We start from the raw sequence: 18,007 nt of genomic DNA on the forward strand, positions 1-18,007 counted from the left end.
GTTGGATCCCGTGATCGACTTATTCAAAATACAATGGCGAATGCCGCACGTGTTATTGAGCGAGATAAATAAACTATCGATGCTGCGCACTTTGGAGAGCGGACGATACTTGAGCATGGCTTTTCGCTCGTGGGATCTGTACGAGTTTCCGCTGTTACAGCGTACAACCAAGCATTCGTGGGCCATCAAGACCGCTACTCAGCTCGAGAAACCGCGATACGTCATCTTTGCTCTGCAAACAGGTCGCAAAAATGTCATGGCTGAGGACACGAGCCGATTCGACGACTGCAATTTAACCAACGTGAAACTCTATCTGAACTCGGAATGTTATCCGTACGACGATATGCATCTTGATTTCGACAAAAACAGATGGTCCGTGTTGTATGAAACGTACGCGCGTTTCTGCAAGGGTTACTACGGATACGAGTATCTCGAGCCGAGTCTCACCGTCACGTCTTTTCTACATAACGGTCCATTCGTAATCATCGATTGTTCTCGACAAAACGAATCGGTCAAGAGCGCAACCGTGGACGTGAGATTGGAATTTGAGACTAAGGAGAACGTACCGATGAATACCACCGCGTACTGTCTCATTATACACGATCGCGTGGTTCACTACAATCCGTTGACCAATGTTGTACGCAAGATCACCTAAGAGCATCGCTGGCACATGAGAGAGAGACAATAAAATCTACGATACATCGAAATCGACCGCAGTCTCGAAAAAGTGCTCGTCATGGTCGTGCCAACGTTCGTAGACCTGCAAGGTTTTCTCGTTGGAGGACAATTTGTTGTAAAGGAGTTTCCGCTCTCAGAAAACGGACCGTTCTCTCTCACTATATTTTCGCAAGCCCTATACCATGGCATTTCCTCGCAAGTGCCGACAAGTCTCGCGCACGTTGGGTGATACGTCATCACCATAGACTACGATGGGACGATGGAACGATTCCATACAGCAAAGCTAAGAGTTTGATTACAAAAGCTGTGCATGGAACGGAAGAAGACGACGACGACGACGACGATGACAGCGATGCTGTCGTATATGTCAAGGGACACGAAAAACGACAATGGCTGTGGAATTTGCTTCTGGACGATGAGCGCGTGTACATCGAGACTCTGGATGCTGATTACGAAAACGTAGATTCTCTAAACAATCTGGACGCTGATAATACTATGCGATGCGGATATCACTATACTAATTGCGCATTACAAAATGTATTCAAATTATTTAATTGGTGGTCAGATAACCATGAATAAAATAAATATGATATACGAATTACGTTTTTTATTTCTTTTCCATGCGTTGATAATTCTAACGATCGACGTACCGCTTCTTATCATATAACGCCGAGAAGTTTATTTTGTCGGGATGACTCGCGCGCGTCGAGCAGGAATGTAGGTCAGGGTGTTGGGCATGGACATGAAAAAAAATTGAATCACGATTTAAAAAAGTGAAAAATTTTTTTAATATTTATTTAATGCAAAAGAATAATTCATACACTTTTATTTATTGTTTATACTATAATATTTATTGTATATATTATATATATTATATACTATAATATTTATTGTATATATTGTATTGTATTGTATATATATATATATTTGTGGATCTTTATTATTTATGTAACTATTCAATTATGTAATTATTCAAAAATAATAAATGAGAATATCCTATAGACACTGTTCACCACACTTCTTCATCCTCTTCATATGGACGTAACCCAAAGAGTCTCTGCAGATCAAATACGTCCTCGCGAGTAATTTCTTCCCATAGAAAATGTAAATATTCTTTGTGTTGGCGACGCTGATATCGTATCCATCGCCGATGATTGATATTCATAAAGCCATTAATCTTGATATCATATATGCATAAGTACTGCAAAAAATAATAAAAAATCTCAATTTCACACAATTCATTACATATCAAATAAAGGAAAAAAGACAAAAGAGAGAAAAAGAAAAAAAGGAGAAAAAGTTACGTACTCCATTCGGGTGGCGTATTTGAATTTTTATTAGATTCGGTACTTGCACAGTTTCCACGACTGAAATACCATCGAGATATAATGTCTGTCAAATTACAAAAATATTGAGTTTAATATTTTTTACAATATTGAGTTTAATAATATTTTTAAACATTAGAAAGATACATGTGAATAAATATACTTACTGCTTCAGTTGGATAAGTAATTTTTAACACATCTCTAATATACGCCAAATAATCGAATTTCTGTGATGTCATTTGCCATTTCTTCTCGTTAGACACTACGCGATACTTTTGCGTTTTTTGTATGCACGCTTTTCTCTCTCTCTCACATTAGACTTCCATCTACTGTGATCCTGCACACCGCATGGACCCATTATATATCATCGACAATTTCTTTGTCCCTTGTCGGAGCATCATCATAGGTCTCCCCGATTTGTTTATAGCAGTCGGAGTATCGGCGCTTCTCTTGACTCGCCGCGACACGTACGTTGATTTCTACGAAAAAAGCCATCATAGGTCTCCCCGATTTGTTTATAGTAACTGGAGTATCGGCGCTTCTCTTGACACGCCGCGTTCAGTCTCATGAGTCTTGTGGAGGCATTGAAACGTGGCCTCCATAATAATTTTTGTGCGCAAAAAAGCACTAGTGCGTGAAAAAAACAATTGTTTTTTGCGTGAAGAACTTTGAGTGCAACGCAATGGAATTACCACGCGTCATTCTCCGCGCAAGATTCAACGGAGTAGAGTACCGTGGTACCTTTATAGTATTTGTGGAGGAACAACGCATTTATTATATTGATAATAACCCTCTCATTGGTGCCACGCAATTGCCATGGCTAATACCTTTATACGAACATATTCGTGCATTGGCTTTGGCACAAGAAGAGAAGGAAGAGGAGGAAGAGGAGGAAAAGGAGGAAGAGGAGGAAGAGGAGGAAGAGGAGGAAGAGGAGGAAGAGGAGGAAGAGGAGGAAGAGGAGGAAGAGGAGGAAGAGGAGGAAGAGGAGGAAGAGGAGGAGAATAATTATTTAGAAGTCCCCCCCGCGGGTTAATCTCGCGATATGTGAATGAAGTCTCCCTCCTGCGAATAATCCGGAGGGAGTAAAATTATTTCATGGATTATTAACATTTTTCTTTTTTGTGTGTATTTTGTTACAGTGACCGAGTGCTTTTTTTTTCTTGGATTTGTTAAACATTTTTTGTGTGTTTTTTTGTTACGACATTTTTTTCTTGGACATTTCTTTTTTGTACTTTTTAAGTGATTTTCGTACTGACTTTTGTACTTTTTTTTTAAGTGACTTTCTACCTCAACCTGGTGAGTCTTTTTTTTAATTTTTTTCTTTTTTTTATTTTTTACTCGGCGGCGGCGGCGGCGGCGGCGGCGACCCCCCCCTCCCTTCTCTGACGTCATGTCCACGCGTCCAATTCGTTATTTATCTTTTGGTAATTATTTATCACGGTGCTCTGAAGGCATCAATCGTCGACGCTGTTTACATTCAATGGGTCGCCCAACACGCGCCGTCCCCCCCTCCCCCCTCCCCGGAGCTCCTCGGTTGCACACAGTTCCCCCCGCACACCCGCACCCCCCTCAACGCTTCTGGGTTAGAACCCGCCTAGTATACCTACTATTAACTTTTATATTTATTAAGATAGAACAAAATATGATATACAAAAGTTTCTTAGTTCTTTAAGTAATATTTGATAATACAGAGAAATTGATTGACAATATAGTTTTATTTGTTTATAATATTGTTAATAAAAATTGATAATTGTATATTGATAATTGTTTTATTACATTTTTTTGCAATACTTAAGCGAGGTTAATACATTTCTTGTATTTATTTATTTCTTACTCGTTATTTACTATTTTATATTAATTTATTAAGATATTATTGTTAACATTGGCTTAAATAAGGATGCGACATTAAGTTCTATTTTTCAGGTGAGGTCCAGACACATTGCCGATTGATTGATTAAATAAAAAAATTTTTGATAGGTGGTTCACTAGAAAATTCTTAGACATCGGCTGATGTGAGTGGTGTGTCCGATTGAAAATGTGCGCATCTGGGATTCTCCCTATTTTTCTTGCTAATTTATTAAATAGTCCAAAAAAGTGATTTAAGTTCTATTTGATTAGACAGATTCTAGGGAAAAATTATTAGGGATTAAGGCTGTAGTAGTTTAAGGTTGAAGTAAAAGGCGATCATTTCGTGCATGTTTTAAAATAATTTTAAGTGGTACAGGATGCGTTCCTTTATTCACTCCGAGTACTGTCAGTACTACAAATAGCGTTCCGATATAGAGAGCAGTGCACTACAAAGTACTGTCTTAAAGTCTATGACGTCATTGATTTTGACGTATTTCCTGTTGCGGCTATTGCAACCAGCGAAGTAAAGGGGTGCCACAGGCGCCAGTGCCTAGAATTTTTCTACTGTTCAAGCGCTGTGAGTGGCTAGTGATTAATTGGGATGTGGTCAAACGGGTGTCACCCGAGGTAAAGCAGTCAAAGTACAAAGATGGTTGCTTCCATGGAGACTGAAATAATTGATGCTAAAGAAAATAAAGCGTATAAAAAAGATGGTATAAGAAGGGAGGGTGTGCGTCACGGCGGGGCCCGACCACAAACCAGTCGTGAAAACTCGTAATTATTTTGCGAAAAAATACCACCTCAGCCGTGATGCACATCCTCCCAAATAAGAAGGGAGGGTGTGCGTCACGGCGGGGCCCGACTACGAACCAGTCGTGAAAACTCGTAATTATTTTGCGAAAAAATACCACCTCAGCCAGGAATCGAACCTGGATCTCCTGCTTACCGGGCAGGCATCTTATCCTTTCGACTACCGAGGCATGTGATGATATTTATCGCAAATAACGTGTTTAGAATAACACGTCAACAATACAATGATACATATATATATATATATATATATGTATATTTACAATATACATATATACATGTATTCTTTCGAATCCCCACGACCGATACTCCAGAGCGATGTTGGTCTCTCACTCGATATATAATATGAAATAATATAATATAATGAAATTATTATATTATATGACATAAAATTATTTATTATTATTAATTATTATTAATTTATTATATATTAATATATTATTATTAATTTTTTTATTATTTGTTATTTATTTTTTTATTATTATTATTATATATATATTATATTTAATATATATAATAAAATTATATTTTTTTTAATATTAAATAAGCCATTATTTCAGTTGGAGCTTCAGAAAACATATTGCAACTGCGTTCCGTTTTATAATCTTAAAGCAGTTAGAAAGCGCACGAAACGGAACGATAGCCGCAGTACACTTCCATACGTCATAGCATGAGCATTCGGAGTGAATAAAGGATCGCACCCCTTGTCTCTTATTATACGTATAGGGAAGGATCTATTTGGCACCATTTTTCAACACAGTCAACCATAAATAATTTATAAAATTTTGAAAAAATTTTACTGAACACGACTAGAGGTACTTTCTTGGCGCTGGGATGTGACACATGTGCATTGTATATGTTAACTTCTTTATATTTGAATTCTTATCAAGATTATTTTAAATATAAAAATTTTATATGTGTTTATATATATATGTATATATATATATATATATATATATATACATTATATGAATATGAAATTTGCAAAATAATATTTATATCTGAAATAATATTGATAAAAATAACGTAACAGCATGCATGGTATAATATTTACTATAAGAATTAGACGACCGTAAGCGGTCATGAAAGAGATTCGGAATATAAACAGCTAACAGAGAGGAGCCGTCGTGGTCGTGCAGACTAAGTGTCGGATTGGTAGACGAGGGATCCCGAGTTCAAATCCAGTCGGTCTCCATTAATTTTTTCCGAATCTAATAGATATCTTTCAGTACTTTTACATATATTAAAATTCTTTATATACTAAATAATGCACTCAATTAAGCCGACATCAAACTATATATTGAGATTGAGATATAATTGGAATTTGTGGCACCCTTGCCTCCGGTCGCTGCTCCGTTGCCTCGCGAGCTCACCACCGAACGCCACCGTCCACCGAGGAAGCAGACGTTGGTGCCACGACTAGTGTGGTGACTTCCGCTTTCTTTTCCGTCGGCCATTACTACGCGCATTGTGTCGAACGGCCATTACGTGCTAATCAACGGACACGCAGCAGCCCCACGTCTGGTGGAGAGAAGAAAGAGAGAGACTCCGGCATCTTCAGTGTCAACGCGTTACTGTGTCGTGACCGGTACGTGACAGCGACTGTGCAGTGTAAAGTGTCGTGTACGCGACGAAGACTGGAGTGTCAAAAGTTCTGTCTCGCCGGCTCCGTGCGACCACGTGCGGCGCGCCGCACCTGTTGCGCTGAGTGCTCGCCGCCTCTCTCACTCTGCGTGCGCCTCCACCTCTCTCGCTTGCGCCCGACACGCGAGTGCACTCGTGCTCTCTCTTTCTCGCTCGCGCATAATCATGTCTTATCTTGCTCTCTTTCACGCGTGAGAGATGTCTCTCTCTCTCTCTTGCTCGTTGTGTTCCGTCGTTCTCGCGCTCGTGAGTGATTAACGAGTTGTTTCTCTTTCGCTCGCGAGTGACGTCTTTATTCGTGTTTTCGCAGGCGTTTGCAGCCACGTCCTGCGTTTGCCCGCATCGCCTAGTTCCGTCGTTTTATTCGCGCTTACAATTGTGCCGTCATCAATTTCCGCGTGCGCTCCGTTTTACCCGCGCCCGCGTCCCGTCTTGTTAGCACTCGTGTGCCGTCTCGTTTTCCGTCCGTGTCGCGTCTCGTTCTAATCCGCGTTTTCCGAGCGTTTCGCGAGCGTCTTGCGTGCACACGCAGCGTGCGTTTCAGGCGCTCAGCCTTTTTTTTGCGAGCGACATATATTTTAGTGCGTTCTTTCTTTTCTTCATTCCTTGCGCTTTCTCGTCTCTAGTATTTAGTTCTCGAACGTTCCTCTATGTCCGCAGTGCCCTTGCTGGCATTGTACGTTACGTGAAAATAACATTGTCACGCGCTGTTCTCGTGTTCGCGGTGCCTCTGCTGGCATTGTACGTCTTCGATCTCTTCGTTTTGTGTTATTAGTTTTTAAGCGTTGTAAATATCGCGTCTTTGTTCGGTTAATTGTGACTTTTGTTGTGATTTTGATACGTTCTAGATTAGTTTAACGATTGTGTGCTCAAGAATAAACGTGACCGAGTCAGAACTTCGCGAGACGTTGCTGGCGACAGTCGGATAACAAAATCGTAGCGCGACTTAGTTATTCTGCCTACTCCTATCTTTCAGACCTCTCACGGACTCGAGCCTGCCTTCCTCGGCAAGGCAGTGTCAGCATAGCCTCACTGGTAGAGCAATAAATCCGCTACAAATTTGACCAATCCGAACAAAGTTCACTAAACATGAGATTGGTTTTTTTTTTCTAATTGGTTAAATTTCAATCTAATCTCAATCTTAATCTCAGTCTGATACCAGCTTAACAGCATAGTATAATATTTAGTATTTTTATACATATTAAAATTCTTTATATACTAAATAATGCATTCAATTAAGCCAGTATCAGACTACAGATTGATATTGAGATATAATTGGAATTTGACTAATCAGAACAAAGTTCACTAAACATGAGATTGATTTTCTTTTTTCTGATTGATTAAATTTCAAATTAATCTCAATCTCAATCTCCAGTATGATACTGGCTTTAGCCTTTTCATAAGTATTTGATTCAAAAGTAGAATGTACATAGTAAATAGTAAAACGTCATAGTATTCAGCATCTTTATCTTGCAAGCTGTTGTTATAACATACTTTCTAACCTCTTCTCCACCTTATAGATTTCTCTACCTTATAATAAATTATTATTGTTCTTAATATCAAATTGTAAATCTTTTTATAATCAGTTGCATATATTCAATACTGTATTGTTAAAAAGCAGCCCTGAAGAATTTATAACGATTTGAAAAACAATAATTTATTATATAGTAATTGAATGTTAGAAAATATATCATAACAATAATGTTTACAAAGCAAAAATGTTTAATATTGTATGATATGATGTGTTGTATGATATCATATGTATTCTTTAGTATCTTTGAATAACTTGCCTATGAAAACATTAATTGCACTCTATATGTAAAATTTTTATGTTATACTGTGTATGCTGTTACAATTTTCTCAACATTATTTGAGATATAAAATTCTATTTCGCAGAACACATGTTGCGACGAAATAGCGGCTAAAATCATATCACAAGACGCTGCCTCTTATGTATCTCAAAAAGACACATGTCGCGGCTCTCTTTGTATTCTTGCCCTTGTTTATATCGTCGAGCCTACGTTTCGCGGCTCGAGGAACTTCGCGACAAGGACAGAACGCCGCCACAGGATCGGGCTGTGATTGGCTAGATTGCAGCTCCCGATTTTGTTATATATATAAGCTCGCATCTGAATACGGGCAGATCGAGTTTGACGAGCGTAGTACACGGATCCGTGCGATAAGAGATAGTAACGCGAGGCCGAGTCCTCAGATTCCATTTCCGCAATAAGCGAGGCCGAGTCCTCATTCAGTTCTGTGTTACGCGAGGCCGAATCCTCGATCCTTACCGTGTGAGAATAATATATTCAAAAATAGTATTCGGGGTAACCTCCCGTCTACATCGTGCCTGCAACGATTTGAGGGCGCGACAACATATATGCATTGTATATGTGACCATTAACTTCTATATATTTGATATTTTTATCAAGATTATTTTAAATAAAATTTGATGACTGTTTCTATATATGTGTACATAGATATTATAGAAATATATAGTTTGCAAATAATATTTTATATCTGAAATAATATTGATAAAAATAACGTAACAGCATGCATGTACAATATTTAGTCATGATATATGCGAAGAATTTGTGCATATGTTCTATCGTTCGAACTAGAATGCGTTTCGCTCTAAAATTGTTATGTTTGTGGGCATAATTTATCTTAATTTAATATTTGGTTGAATATTTTTAATTAATGCAAAATGTACTTATAATCGCATGACAGATTACTTAATTTAGTAAATCATCATATGTAACAGCACATTTTATTTTAATGAATGAATTCTTGGATGTTTTCTTGATTTATATATATATATTGATTTTATGTATTAAAATATATGTGTCGACGTTTAGCGAAAGGAATAAGCTGATATCGATACAAATTGTAGAAATTACAGAAACTGCGGAATATTGATGGTTGCTTAAATAATCTGTCATGTTATGATCAAATATGTATAGCAATATAGAGTTATGCTTTCAACTTTCATATTGTGTGACATATTATGGTGCATAAAACAATAGCATATTTTGGTTTAGTTTCTTATGGTTACATTTTTGCAAGGTGCATATGTCAATGAGTTATTGATTTTATTTTCTGTAAAATTTTGCAAATAAGTTGCAATAACTTTTCAATTATTTTATGGAAAATACGAGAATTGATAAATTTGTTGTTCTATTGTAAAAAAGATTTAATTACCTTAATCTTTTACAGTGTGCAAAGGTCGTTAAATTAATCGGTTTACATAAATTAGTTGTCAAATACGTCGATTAAAATATTTAATTGCTTATATATAACTGAATTGGAACATTACACATCAAAATGATAAACGACGTATATGAAAATTAGTCATGTTATTTATTTCATTAAATGTATAGTTGCTTTTCAATAAATATTACAATCAGTAATGTAAATAGCTATATAAGCTCCAAAAAATGTTTCATAAAAAGTAACTTTTTAGACAAATTAATATAGACATTTTAATTACTCTTATAAAACATCATATGTTTTATAAAATATTATAGTTGATTGCTTTTTTATAACTTCTATTGATATTTGCATATTCTATATACTAAAATGTCAACGCATGTATTTTCTTCATAAAGTCTTAAAGACATCTTTAAAATATCTTTAGGCAAAGTTTTTAGAAAGCCTTTTAGTACAATACTAAAAATGACTTTTGGACGTCTTTTGATGAATTTCTTTTAAGATATCTTTACAATTTTTGTAGACACATACGTGTTATCTGAGATGTTTCAATGTATATATTATAATATATAAAATAAGCACATATTGATACATTAAAATATATATGTCGACATTTTAGTATATAGAACATGCATATATTGATAGAACTGATCAAAATGATAAAAAAGCAATAAGTTATGATATTTTGTAAGACATCAGGTTTTGTAAAATTAATTAATTTGTCATATAATTAAATATAGTGATATATATGTTTCATATATTTATAGAAACATATATTATTAATACAAACAGTAATTATTAATTAATTATTAATTAAATTAATTAATTAAATATTAATCAAATATTTCAGTTTTAGTATGTCATGAATAGATTATCTTCATAATCCAAGAATGAGTATTCAATTATACTGCGCATAAATAATGGCATTAGTTTATAAAACTGCATAATCGATTAATTCATTAAACAATTATATATATGTTTGCAAATTTTCCTAAAAAGGGAAAGTTTGAGATTAATAGTTCATCAACAGCTTTATTATATTTATTTATATTAGTTTTCTGCATTCTCCAGGATCGTTTAATACACATTCTAGGTCATGATAAAAAGAAATAATTGATAATGTGATAAAATTAAATTTGCAATCAGCCCTGTTGCTTTAAATATTATATAAATAAAAATGTTATAAAAATAAACACTCCCATAAACATGTCAAATATTTATATTTAATTGATAATATTTGATAGATAACACATTATCTGATTTGAACAGATTTTTAAGTCTTTCGAAAATTTAAAAAATTTATTTTATAATTTTGACATTAAACGAAAATAAATAGTTTCTAATGTATTGATAATAATTGTTGAAATATACAATAGACCGGTAAATATTTGCCGATCATTGCCAAAAGTCGTTAAAGTATTACTAATTTATAATAAAAATTATCGTCATACTAGTTGATTGACTAATTGATATACATGTTATAAGAGGTAAGTAATATACTAGAAAAATAATATAAAATTCATATATAACAAATCGTAAGTAATTTTGATTACAAAATTACCTAGAAAATTATCTAAAAAAAATTTAATCAAAAATTTTCAATCCAAACATTTTATTTCTTATTTGTTAGTATATTTTCTTTATATTTTCTAAACTTTGATTACTGATAATGATATTAATGTCTCAAGACAAGTATTAACCTAATTTTAACTCAAAAAATACATATTGGTAATGTCCCCAAAATGAATGTTATATATCTGCAAATGTATAACTGTACAGAGTCCCCGAAGATAACAATTCCTCATACATTTAATATAAATGTATACAAATGAAAAAGTCATACTATGTATGCTTCAGAAAGCGATTTCGCATTTATGTATATTAAAAAAACAGTATATTAGTAAATGTCTCCGAAAACTACAATTAATACACATATATATATATATATATATATATATATATATATATATATATACATATTTGCTGTTCGGCGCTGTATAACGGCTGCCACAATATTGAAAGATATCGGCGCTATATAACGGCTGCCATTGAAAAATACCGGCTGCTGTTAGCGCTGATTTTGATTATCTATCGGTAGTACGAAAATGTCTGTACACTCAAAGAACTTTAATGCCAAAAAAGAAAGGTATCATTGTTCGCGGTGAATGGTTGACAGATGTACATATGGATTTTGGATAACATCTTTTACGAAGTTGTTTAGAATATATGCCTGTGGAAACATACAATTATCTGAATACAATTATCTGATACTATCACAAGTTATATCGATAGATAAAAAACATATATAAATATTACATAGTTCATCTGAATGTTTATTAGATGGACATTGGGTATGTAGTTATTATGATAGAAAAAATATATTTATATATGATTCTTTAAATAATAAAACTTTACATAAATATCATGAACAATTTTTAAAAAAATTATTTCCAACATATGATTTTCAGAAACGTCCTGTCAAATTTCTTATTGTACAACGTCAACCGAACTATAGCGACTGTAATGTTTTTCGCTATAGCTTTTGCAGTTTCATTATTATTTAATATTAAACCCGATAAAGTAAAATATGATCATAAGTTGATGCGTTCTCATTTGATAAAAATTCTTGAAACAAATGTAATTGAGCATTTTCCACAAGATCCAGAATGTTGCTCAAAAAGTATTCCATTATTAGTAATACGAGCGAGAGAAGCTGAAACAATTCGAACAATAAGTCAATATAAAACGGAACAGCAGAAAGCGAATCGATTAAGAAGATATCGCGATGTTTATGCTACTAAACAAGAATTAAATAAAATACAGTCAACGCTTCAAAGTACAATAAAGAAAAGACAGTTATCGCAAAGCGTTTCTAAAGAAATACAATTATTTACGCAAATTAATAATATTCAAACTGAACAAAATAAAAGTGAGTGTTCTCAATATAAAGATCAACATTTATACCCAGAGGTTTTACAGTTAATGCAAAGTGTTTTAAACAATGTGGAAGTACTAGTCAATAATGTTCAGACTGAAAGAAAAATAATTAAATGTTCTCAGAATAAGGAAAATCAAGAAAATTTAGAAAATAATCTTACTAAAAAACGTCATCAATGCAAACGTCATCAATACGAACAGGATTTGGACATGCTGCAAAACGTCATCAATATCAACAAGATTTAGAAAATAATCGTGCTAAAAAACGTCGATACGAGCAGAACTTAGAAAATAATCGTATTAAACAAATGTATCAATACAAAAAGGATTTAGAAAATAATCGTGCAAAAAAACGAATACGTTATTTAAAAAATTTCCAGCACGAACGAAATAGACAAAAAGAAGTAAATTATGATCGTAAATGGTTATATAATAAACGATATTATGAAAAAAAAAATTGAAATCCACTCTAGAAGTAATCGCGATGTTGCCAAAAATATTATTTAAAAATATGAAAAGTTTTAGTCACGAAATAATATTTAATTAAATTTCATAATCCTAAAGCTATTGAGGAGATTTATAACAAATTTGATATTAAAAATCATGTTGAAAAACGGTTAGAAACCGAAAAAATTATTCGTTGTTGTATGCATATTCGAGACAGTTATATCCACAGTATGTATAAAATGTTAGCTATACTAAAAAAAAGATCAGAAGTGTGTTTGAATCTTGCTACTAAATGTAAAACAATTAATTATAAATTAGTTGTATTTTGTGGCAAACAACTCGAGGCATACAACTTCGTCTGAAAATTATTTTATTGATTCTATGTATCGTAACATTACTTTATCACAATCTGTGAACTTAAAAGATCAAAATACAAATGTATTACTTTTGATGAAAGGATAAACAAAAAAATCATGATTGTGCAACGAATTATGTAAAACCGATCATCCGCTTCTAATTGATTGTTATGAAACATTCCTTCAAGTAATAAATACATGTACTTTCAAGAAAATGCTGGAATTATTACAGAAGATTCATAAATGTACAATAAAAGAGAATTCGAAATTAGGTCACACACATATTTGTTACATGGATACAACTCTTTGCAAATATTTCTTCCCGTTCAATTGTTATCACCTCATTTTCCAAAGGTCAGGTATTTTAAACGTTTAATTTATCATATGACTAATTTCGATTAAAAAATGTTAAATTTAGAGATGGCTTTAACTTCTACTGCTATTTAGATATGTTAAATTATAACTTTGGCACAGCCAAAGAAACAGCAAATCATATGTACAAATATCAGCACTGGTAATGTTTTGAGTGATGAAGATATTATTTATAAATATAAAAACGCATTTAAGGCTTTAACTAAGCGCTCCATGGACACACCTCGATATGTTTGTGTATCGTGTGAAAGACTTTGTTATAAAAGAAATGTATTTAAAATTAATAAATTTGAAGGACAAATAAATATTCCAATTTGGAGAGATTTAATGTCGTATATAAAAAAACAAAATATTAATTCACAATATATATGCGATTATTGCAAACGCAAATTCCATAAGGGATTAATGCCTGCATACTGCGTTTTAAATAATCTCATTGTTCATGATGTAATAGCCCGAAGTAATAGTATTCTCTTAAGACATTCGAAAAAATTCTCATACAAAGAGCTAAGGCATTTCAAACTGTCATTGGAAAATGGGAATTGTTATTAATAAAAAATTACTTCAAAGGCAAATGATACAAAAAGTAAAAGATAGAACTTTTCATTTACCACTTCCTTTACAAAAAACGTAGAACAAATTATGTAAGGATCCCATAAATATAAATTATGAATTATACATTTTAGTTAGAAGTATTCCGATAAAATCCAAGATTATTTGGGAAGAAATGGTAATATTAAAAAAATATTTGATGTTTTAATATGGTTAAAACGTAACAATCCTCTTTATCGTCATATTATACTGCCAGAAACTCACGATACATTATGTTTAGAGAAATTGAATAATCCAGAATTTCAAATACAAGAAACGGAAAATAATGATGAATTTATTTTGAATGATGATCATAAATTATTGAGTCCAAAAGATACAATGGAAGAAACGAACAATAACATTGAAAACTGTTTTAAATAATCAATACAAAGCAATGTTAATTCAGATTGTTGATAACAATGGTGGTCATTATGACTAATATACTATTTATTTATCCTTTATATGAAAAAAAAATATATACATATGCGAATCTGCTACCAATTTATATCAAATGTTAAAAATTCAAGATTTACCCTTAGATAATCGTGAAAATGATTTAAATTTGTTGTATTTCCCAGATTTATATCCCTTTGATATTAATGGACAATGTTAAACTAGACCGATTAAACTTCATGTTCATGAATTTATCAAATGTCGTTTGAAATCTAAACATCCACAATATAGATTAAACAATAATATTTATTTTATTTATTAAATAATGCGAATATGCGTCAATTAAGTCGTGGTATTTATCATAAATTGAATATAACTAATTTGCGAGATCGTTACACGGCTTCAGAATATTTAGAAGCAAAAAGATTTATTAGAATCTGATTTAAGTACTATTTTTTCTACTTTAAGAAATACGGAACAATATTGACGTAAACCAAGAAATGATTTAAATTGTATGACACAACATTACGGTCCTGCAACATGGTTTTTAACATTGAGTCCTAGCGAGTATATGTGGGATGAATTAGGTGAATATTCGTGAAATAAATGGATGGTCTAATGAGTCTTTTTTATCTACCAGTGTTTTTATTGCTAGAGATCCTGTATCAACATCAATATTTCTCGACAATAAATTTCGGGCAATGTTTGATTTTATTTATTCCAAAGATCATCCGATCGGAGAAGTAACACATTACTTTTGGCGAGAGTGTCACGGTAGAAGTATTCAACATTTTCATTTATTACTTTGGGTTAAAAATGTACCAATTATTGGTGAATTTTCTCCAGAAGAAGTGTGTACATTTATTTTACAACATATAACTTGTAAATTGCCAGATAAAATTATTTCACCATTATTTAGACGAATCAACACATATCAACAACACAAACATGATTATTGTCTTCTAAGAAAGTAGGACGTAAAGTTGTTCGTATATGTCGCTTCGGTTTTCCGCGTCCTGTCAGAAGCATTTGTTATGAGAGATGTCGTAAGTTCAATAGCAGGTAGAAAACAATTAAAACATAAAAGTAGACTTTATGACCTTCCTCAAACCGATATCGAAATTGGTATAAATGATTATAATTCCATCCTTCTTACTGCGTGGGAAGGAAATATGAATAGGTATGCTAGGCCGGTTCTCACCCAGGCTCCGAGCGAGATGCGGGTGTGCGGGGTAACTCGGTGACGCGGGGGTAAAGAAGGGGGAATGCTTTGTCGATGATTTGGAATGTACTTTTGAGGGGGGAGGGGGGGGTCTTTTTTTTCTAGGAAGAGCTGCTAGAAAAGATATTTTTTGTAGAAATTGACGTAGGAAAAGAAAGGAAAAAAAGTGCCGATACTCCGGCTGCTATAAACAAATATACATGTCGCAACGTGTTAATTTCGAAAAATCCGTTATTCAATGAAAATAATGTATTAGTCGGTAAATGGACACTTCTCCTTTCTTAATTTTTTTTCTTGTTTTTTTTTAATAAATACTGAAATGTGCTCATTTCTATTTGGCAAGTCCAAGTTCTCATGTAGGAAGCAATAAATTTTAGCGGCGAAAATGGGAAACTATAAAAAATGAACTATAGAAAATAAAATGAATTCAGTAAGAAAAGAAAAAGATATATTACCCTTTTTTTATTGATGTTACCAATGTTAAATAATATCCTATCATAACTGGAATATTATTTTATTTTAAAATGGGAAATAGATTTGTTTTGATTGAAATCATATTTTTAAATGTGAAAATTTTATTGACATTTTTGTTACATCGTCTTTTTTCATACATACTAAAAATTAAAGCTAACAGTTCGCAATCGACGAATTGATACCTATCGAAGATATCGCTATCGCGTATCACGTATGGTACTTCCTCGGGATTTGTTATAATAGACGCAATGTTGGAGAATCGCGTATACTTTTCATCGATCGTATCGACGACTCTGCCTAGTTGATTGAACGTTACATCAATACATTCGGCGAGATTAAACATACGACGTAGCATCGATTCGATCATCGTAATGCGTACGTTTGAAGATTCAAGACGTACGAGTGTAACATCGTTCATCATGCAAATTCGGACCGTTAACGGTCCAACGCTTATAAAATTGTCTTTGTAATTGTTTCGTAGCAATTTGTAGATATTCCATTGCTGCTCATGGAGTCCTTTCTATGTTTCGAGAGACAGTATCAGCTCCTGTCCTCGATGATCTCCTAGGGCGATCTCCACATAGCTCGGTGGACTAACATTGATTTTAATTTCCAGAAATCTGAAGCCCGTAGCCATCAAGTTGTAACGTCTGCTCAGTAAGCGCATCACGCGAGGCTCTACCGAAATGCTGTGTAACAGAAATTAAGTACATAATATTGCGTAATGTTGTAAAAAGAAAAAAAAATTTCGAACTTATACATTACGTTCTTTCTTCGTTTCACCATCGTACAGTGCGCTGTTTCCCGGAGTACATTGCGTATGATTCGTACAAACGGATGATGGAGAAGCAGAGTACGTTGCGTATGGTTCGTTCGTACAAACGAATGACGGAGGACTGATCGCAAAATTTACCGCGCAAAAATTTTGACACTGTAGAGCGTTAATCCTCTCCCCCCCCTCTTTTGAAAGATGGAATGGACAAAAAATCCAATGATCTCGCTGAACGGCAATACTCTATTATGTAATATTTCGTGAACAGGCATGTTATAGTGGCCAAGAAAAAGGTAAAGGGTCGTATAATTGCAGATAGAATCGAGAATGAGTTTACTGTTAATCACCATAAACAGAAAGAAAACAAAGGATTGCGTCATTATCAATTAATTGTCAAATTTTTATTTCAAGAAAAAAAATCTAATCAGCTATAAAAAATATGTAAAGTGCCATTTAAAAAAAAATGTGAATAAAAAGTTTCATGCTTAAATCATAACGCAATTTTTTGTCATCGATGAGTCGATCGAACATTACATTGAAAAAATATAGGATCATTGGAATATTAAATAATCATCAATGTAATAGCGGGGAAAGTTTCTGAACAACTACTTGAATAACTACTGGAACTGTCGAAATATATGACACGATCGTGACGATTTTCTTTGCGTACGCTATCCAATGAGTGCCGGGACTCATCGTGTCGTCCAGATTTACGATACCGCTCTCTTTTCGACGCGCGCCGCTAATCGGTAATGTGTCATTTTCATGCGAACGCATGAAAACGTCTCTAAAATATGATGCGCGCATGCTTCGCCAGCTGGTCCAATTGTACGTTGGTAGTTACATCCGTAAGTATTTTTATTGTCTCTTTGGCGGTTTTTTTTTCTTTTTTTCTTTTTTTGCTTTTTACGCCTCGTCCGCCTTTGTA

General features: G+C 33.6%; 1 protein-coding gene and 3 pseudogenes across 1 annotated transcript; 2 read left to right on the plus strand and 2 right to left on the minus strand.

Moving 5' to 3' along the window:
• Positions 1-1,442: 1,442 nt before the first annotated feature.
• On the minus strand, positions 1,443-2,242 carry LOC148935729 (uncharacterized). The gene is made up of 3 exons (XM_089080614.1): positions 2,171-2,242; positions 1,987-2,070; positions 1,443-1,879 (listed from the first exon to the last, which is right to left on the minus strand). The coding sequence occupies exons 1-3, from the start codon at positions 2,240-2,242 to the stop codon at positions 1,688-1,690; spliced, it is 348 nt and encodes a 115-aa protein (XP_088936740.1). The 3' UTR covers positions 1,443-1,687.
• Positions 2,243-11,645: 9,403 nt separating this feature from the next.
• Positions 11,646-12,909, plus strand: LOC148935730 (uncharacterized; annotated as a pseudogene).
• Positions 12,910-13,099: 190 nt separating this feature from the next.
• Positions 13,100-16,421, plus strand: LOC148935731 (uncharacterized; annotated as a pseudogene).
• LOC148935732 (uncharacterized) lies at positions 16,348-17,318 on the minus strand (annotated as a pseudogene).
• Positions 17,319-18,007: the final 689 nt, after the last annotated feature.

The sequence above is a fragment of the Pogonomyrmex barbatus genome, unplaced genomic scaffold (genome assembly GCF_055798465.1).
Source record: "Pogonomyrmex barbatus isolate J1 unplaced genomic scaffold, ASM5579846v1 scaffold4, whole genome shotgun sequence".
Classification (NCBI taxonomy): Eukaryota; Metazoa; Arthropoda; class Insecta; order Hymenoptera; family Formicidae; genus Pogonomyrmex; species Pogonomyrmex barbatus.